General features: G+C 44.2%; 1 protein-coding gene across 3 annotated transcripts; it reads right to left on the bottom strand.

The window, feature by feature from the left end:
* Window positions 1–81: 81 nt before the first annotated feature.
* On the bottom strand, window positions 82–3637 carry LOC110306242 (WAP four-disulfide core domain protein 18). 3 transcript variants are annotated; one of them, XM_029483014.1, is made up of 3 exons: window positions 3443–3524; window positions 2632–2774; window positions 82–152 (listed from the first exon to the last, which is right to left on the bottom strand). In XM_029483014.1, the coding sequence occupies exons 1-2, from the start codon at window positions 3522–3524 to the stop codon at window positions 2632–2634; spliced, it is 225 nt and encodes a 74-aa protein (XP_029338874.1). In that variant the 3' UTR covers window positions 82–152. The 3 variants fall into 3 exon arrangements, with proteins under 3 accessions (XP_029338874.1, XP_021034089.1, XP_029338873.1); XM_021178430.1 differs by lacking the exon at window positions 82–152 and adding an exon at window positions 1303–1507 and having other exon boundaries at window positions 3443–3637; XM_029483013.1 differs by lacking the exon at window positions 82–152 and adding an exon at window positions 1440–1518.
* Between the last annotated feature and the right edge of the window lie 3014 nt (window positions 3638–6651).

Here is a 6651-nt window from a genome sequence, read left to right as displayed (position 1 = left end):
TGGAATCTCAGGGTTGTTTTGATTTGCATTTCCCTGATGATTAAGGATGTTGAACATTTTTTCAGGTGCTTCTCTGCCATTCGGTATTCCTCGGGTGAGAATTCTTTGTTCAGCAGAACTGACATTTAGCAAGGCTTCTGGAGGAAATGGGCCTAGTGAATCAGAGAGAACAAGATGTAGAACAAATATTCTAGGAGGAACTATATAGAAGGAGACATAGGCCATTAAGTTATAAGGCAAGACATGTGAGGCAGAGGAGAAGTTTTCTGATGGAGTCAGACAGACGACACCAAACTTCAGCAATGTTGAGGGATCTAGGAAAGATAGCAGACACTAAAAGTTTCCTGGTGAGATTCTCCCCCGGAAAAACAGGGTTGCTTTTTTTTTGTTTTGTTTTTTTAAATCACTGATCCTTTATACCAATCCTCCATAAACCCTAAACAACGCTGAGAGAAGCAGACAATCAAACCTGGCCAGGACTTACATGCCATGCAGTAAGGTCAGGGGAAGGCCTAAGCACCCCAGACACCAATGCTGAGCTGGTGAAACTGGCCCCAAATTCCTAAAGATATTTTAGTTAAGTTCTAATTCCCAACGCACACAGGAACTGGGGTTTCTAATTCATGCTTCTTAAAAGTTTGAAAAATTATTTTAAATGAGATGTCTTGTGTTGGGGTGGTAAAAGGTGCACATGAGGGCAGGTGACTCAGGAGGTTACAGGTGTGTCAGATCCTCCTGGAGCTGGGGTGAAGGGAAGTTCTAAGCCATCCGATATGGATGCTAAGAACTGAACTCAGGCCATCTGCAAGAGCAGCGTGAAGTATTAACCACTGATTCAACCCTCCAGGCTCTTACTTTATGCTCAAATGAGCGCACGGGTCTAGTTCCCCAGCCTCTTAGCTCAAGCTAAAAAGAACCCATACCCCAAAGGTCATGGCTGTACTCCTGAATTAGCTATCTAATCCTTCAGGATGTTGTATTACCTCAGAATATCGAGTTACCGAGCCCTTCCTGTTGCTCCTGTGTCATAACCTAGTAAATAAATGTAGCTCCAGCAGGCCTGCTCTGTGAAACATGCTCAGTTCATTCCGATTGCTTGATGAGACCTACTTCTGCCCCCAGAATATATTCGTGTGTCCTCTGTCTTGTCTGTAAATACATACATGGCAGGGGAAGAAGAATTACTTGGGAGGACCTTGTCTGCAATGTGCTGAGATTCTAAGGGCTTTGTCCGTGTTCATGGACACTCCGGAGGCTGCAGGGATGGCTCTCATGAATAAAATAGTCAATATGATACACAAATAAGAACTCTTCAACAGGAAGGATGCTAAGGATAGTTTATTTTAGACACAAACACGTTAGGAAGCTGTCACCACAGCATAGATCTTCCTCTTCCAAGGATGAAATTCTAGGTCTAAGGAGGAGCCAAGCATGGGGTCTGTAGGTTCAAAAAAACCTTCTGGGGTTGGCCATCAGTCCTGCTTATAAAGATCCATCTTCCACATGGCTGTAAGACATCTACAATATAGATTTGATCATGACAGTTCCTCACTCTCTGCTGGTTAGCTCATTGCTGATTGGATGTAGGCTTCTTATAGAGTCTCCCACCTAGACACCGGAGCTTTCTGTTTTAATCATGCTCCAAATGTTCAAGGAGGGCCACATTTCTCCCACCGTCTGATCCTGCCTCCCTTGTCTGCTAGGCTTTGTGTGTCCTAACTTCAGCTTCTCCTAGTTGAACTCCACTCTGAATTCTTCCCAGGCAAAGCTAGTCACCACTGTTAGAACTTACTAGAAACTTGTGCAGAGTTCACGCTGACACATAGACTGTTTCCACAGTCTAGTTATATTGACCTTTGAATCTCCATTGTAACACATGCCTGCCTGACTTGAAGGTGTTCAGTAAATGTGTGTTCCCATTAACCTCACTGTCTTCTCCCTCCCAGGAACACTTGTTTTCCCGAGAGAGTCAACCCTTTTGGCTGGGGTGGAGAAGAGTGAGATGTCCCAGTCTATGACCATGTGGGTCTAAGTTGTGGTGGCTTGTGTCACTTTAGTCATGGTGGAACTGTCTTTGCAGTGTAGAAGACACAGATCATGTAACCTGGTGTCTTTCTTCCTTCTTCTTCCAGTCCCTTTCTCTTGCACACATCCAGACTGTTGTGTGCAGCCAATAGACAAAGACCATGGGGCTGTCCAAGGAAAGTCCCCTGGAAACTGACTCAGTCCCTTGGACATACCATGACAGGATGTTGTTGTATGGATGATAATGGCCCTTGTAGTCTTATATATTTGAATAATCAGTTCACAGCTTTTGGAACTTTGGGGAAATATGTTGGGAGGTATGGGTTTGTTGGAGGAATTGTATCTCAGGGGACAGGCTGGGAGGTTTCAGGACTCATATCCTTCCCAGTTATCTCACTCTCTTCCTCAGAATTGCTTCTCAAGATGTAAGCCTGCCATCAATGCTCCAGTCCCGTGCATACCTGTCTGCTGCCCTGCTTTCCACCATGAAAGTCATGGACTCACTCTCTGAAATTGTAAACCCCCAATAAATTTTCTTTTATAAGTTTCCTAGGACATTGTGCCTTATCACAACAATATAAAAGTAAGAAGTAGGACTATACTCACTTAAAAGACAGGAGGTTTGCAGATATGACCACAGCCATTGCTGCAACACTTCATTTTGCCAGAGCATGATCCATCTCCTGTGCATCGTTCATCACAAGTTCCAAAACTGTGTGGGGGCGGCTTAGGACAAGCGCCAGGTTTTTCTAATTTTGAAACATACAATGGTGTTTATAGAGCCTGACATAGAAAGGCAAGGTTGAGAATTGATGCTGGATATCTGAAGGCTCATCACCTGCAGGAAACTGGCTTTACTCTGTATCCTCCTCTGCACCACAGGGCTCTTCCCTCAGCTTCACCAGCTCCTGTCCCACACTTAAGCCCAGCTATTGATTCCTGCCCTTGGGAGAGTGTTCTCCCCCTCCACAACCTATGCAGTCTCAATAGAAAGAAACTTCCCTCATCACAGCACCTTCTTTACACCTTAGAAGATTCCATAAAATCTCTAGTGACAGTCACACATCTCTCATCACCGCAGACCCATGGTCGATCACTCAGCATGTGCTTTCACAAGTCTCAAATGCAAGACACATCTCCAAATTAGGGCAGGTGCCCTGATCTCTGTGCCAGCTTCTGTCAGATACATTTTCCTCTGTCTGCCTGTCCGTCTGTCTGTCTGTCTGTCTGTCTGTTTCTGTCTATGTCTGTGTCTCTCTCTCTCTTTCTCCAAGAAATGTAGAGCAGTCACTATTATAGCCCAAAAGGAGTGAATTTTATTCAGTGTGTACATGGCTCCCCCCCTGTGTTAGCTCATCCCCAGGTCCTAGTGGGTTTTGAACCCTCTGTTTTCAGCTTGGATCCCTTTAACACTTACCTTTGGGGTTAGACAGAGCCCAGGCAGTAGTCATTGTCATGAAAATCAAAGCTACCAGAACAAAGACTGTGGCTGTCTTCATGTTGGCTCTGACTGGGTTGAACTCACAAGGCAATTTATACCCTCAGTAAATGTAGAAGCATGGGTGTGGGAGGAGGCAGTCAATCAGGAAATATAGAAAAAAGAGCTTTCCAGGGTGTATGCTGAGAACTTGGCTCTTTTTATATTTCATATCTGACTTGTCTCTAGTTACAATTAGAGTATTGTTCCTAAGTTGGTTCAAATAATAACCAGGAAAAATTCAGGAACACAGTTTAGCATTGTGTCCCTCTTTACATCACTGCTTGGCTCTTGGATGAGTGATGATCTCATATTCATACAAGGAAGTATTTAGTTCTGTGTATACCAGCATCTCAGAATATGAGCTGAAGCAGAGACTCTCAGTGAGGAGTGTCAGGGCGTACCTGAAGCTTCCTGGACATCCAGTTACATAAAGAGAGAGATGGTGATTGTATCCTTTGGGGCTTTATAGATGATACCTAAACACTGTGGAATCTGGGCCCCTCTTATGTGCAGAATAGATAATGAAGTCACTCCAGGAAGAGATGGATACTCAGAGACTGCAAACTGATTAGGGTCGGTTGAAAATAAAGAGTCAGGTTCCAGTATGATGGCTGGTTCTTTGACCAGTGCTTTTCTGTAAGTCAAGTCTTCATACAGAAGGCTACATATGTGAGAAGTGGAGGGATGAGAGCCATAGGAGAACATGCAGAATCTCTTGTCCCCAGCAGAGAGCTTGCCTACTTTGCTCTCCAGACTATAGACTCAGAGACAGAGCTGTAGTTGGACAGTCCAAGAGCTGTGGGAATTCCCTACGCACCATGGGGCTGACTTTGGAATGTCTTCTCTTTGTGTGGTTCCTTCTCAGAGGTTGAGGGGTTTGTTTGGTTACATGCTTTGTTCCATGTGTGTCCAGTCCTTCCTTCATGTCGAGGAGACATTCCTGGGTGTCTGTGACTTTCCCCTTCTGTTGTGTGGATGTCATGTCAAAACATAGGCAAACAAAACAAAACCCCTTCTATTTGTTTTTAATGCCATGATTTTGGAATAACCATAAACTCACAACAGCAGTGTTATGGGGTTTTTATTGTTGTTTGTTTGCTTGCTTGTTTTTTGTTTTTTGGGTTTTTTTTTTTTTTGCTTTTGTTGTTTGTTTTTTGTTTGTTATGACAGGGTTTCTCTCTATAGCCCTGGATTTCCAGGAACTGGCTCTGTAGACCAGGCTGGCCTCAGCCTTAGATATCCGCCTGCCTGTGCCTCACTAGCTCTGGGAATAAAGGGGTGCACAATTACCAATTAGCTTAAGACACAGCAGTTGTAAGGAAGCAACTTGTCAGACAGTTTTGCTTTCTTTGGCAACTTTGGCCAAGAAAACACAGGTTTTTCTATTTCAACCCTAATTATTACTGCTAACTCTTGGATCACATACTACATAACAAACTGTAAATGTGTCTCTCTATCTGTGTTGTCTGTGTGTGTGTATGTGCGTGTGTGTGTGTGTGTGTGTGCTACAAAAAGTGATGTAAAAGACTAACAGGCCATAGAAGCATTCAAGAAGTTTCAGAGTCCTGAGAAGCAGAGAAACAGAGAAATGTAAGAAGACTCTAGATTGATGATATAATGATCCAGGGTTTAGGGGAGAAGCTGGAGAAACTGTGATGGCTGCAAGTGAGGTTACTTCATGTCATCATCTTGAAAGCAAAGCTGTAGAGTTGTTGAGCTTAACTGCAGAAGCAAAGAGCAGAACCACTCCTGGATGAAGGAACTGGAGGACAGATGGATGGCAGGTCCAGATGGGTAAGCAAGAAGAAAGACAGACAATGAGGCTACACAGAAGGTGACAGATCATCACAAACAAGGTCAGCCATTAGAGGCACAGGAACAGTGCTGTGATAGAGACAGACATGGGACACCTTATGCTTGCAGATGAAGTGGAGGGATCAAGGAAACATAACAGATGCTAAACATTTCCTGGTGAGATTCTCTGAGCAGAGGGTTTGCCTTTTCATCACTGATCCTCTGCATCCTCCTCCATGAACCCCAACAATTAAGAGAGAAGCAGCAGTCAAGCCTGGACATGACTTGCACCCCATCCAGTAAAGCCAGGGGATGAAGAAAACCACCTCACAGATCTCAATACTGCTCTTGTAGGATAGGAATGGACCCAAAATCCCTGGTAGCATTTCAGATGAGTTCTATCTTCCAATATAGACGGAAGTCAGATTTTTAAATGTACCACTCTCAAAGTTTTAACACTATTTTAAATCATGTTCATGTGTAGTGAGGTGTGTTGGAATACCTGCACTGGATGCCGGAGGCCGAGGAGACCAAAGGTGTTAAATCCCACCTGGATCTGGAGTAATAGTAAGTTCTGAGACTTCTCATGTGGACTCTTGGAACTGTGCTGAGGTTCTCTGGAAGAGCAGTGTGTGCTATTACCACTGACCCAGCTCTCCAGCCTCCTAACTCCTGCTAAGAAGAACCCATACCCAGAGGTCATGCTTGTGCCTCAGGAGTTTGATATCCACTGCAGCAGGATGTTGTATTGCCTTACAATGGGGAGTTCCTGAACCCTTCCTGCTTGTCCTGTATTATCATCCATTAAATAAATGCAGTTCTAGCAGGTCTGCTCTAGGAGCCATAATCAGTTCATTTTGTTGGTTGACTAGACTTATGTTCAAGAATGGCCCCAGAAAACATTCTTATGTCCTCTGCCTTGTTTCTACATATGAGCAAGGTAGGGGGAGAGGAATTAACTTGGAGGACCTTGTCCTGGGACTGCTGGGATCCTGAGGCTCAGTGTTCATGGGAGGCTGCAGGGATGGCGCTGCTGATCAGAAGAGCCAATGCGATGGGAAAATAAGAACTGTACAACAAGAAGAATGCTAAGGGTAGTTTATTTTGGACACAGACATATTAGGACATTGTCACCACAATATAGATCTTCCTTGTCCAAGAATGGAATTCTAGGGCTAGGAAGTAGCCAAGCACAGGCTCTGTGGATTCAGAAGAAATCTTCTGGGGCTGGCCATCATTCATGTTTATGAAGATTGAATCCATCTTCCATATGGCTGTCAACCATCTACAATACAGATTTGATTATGCCATTTCCTTTGCTAAGAAACCTCTAGTTGTTCAGCCCTTACTCT

Source organism: Mus caroli, chromosome 11 (genome assembly GCF_900094665.2).
Source record: "Mus caroli chromosome 11, CAROLI_EIJ_v1.1, whole genome shotgun sequence".
NCBI lineage: Eukaryota > Metazoa > Chordata > Mammalia > Rodentia > Muridae > Mus > Mus caroli.
This window is presented reverse-complemented; position numbering and strand designations above follow the sequence as displayed.

What these genes read in the sequence shown, in the direction of transcription:
- LOC110306242 (XM_021178430.1), bottom strand. Translation starts at nt 3,524, where the DNA reads ATGAAGACAGCCACAGTCTTTGTTCTGGTAGCTTTGATTTTCATGACA. An exon ending in GGCTCTGTCTAACCCCAAAG is followed by an intron (nt 2,775 to 3,442) that starts GTAAGTGTTAAA and finishes TTTCAAAATTAG; the next exon opens with AAAAACCTGGCGCTTGTCCT.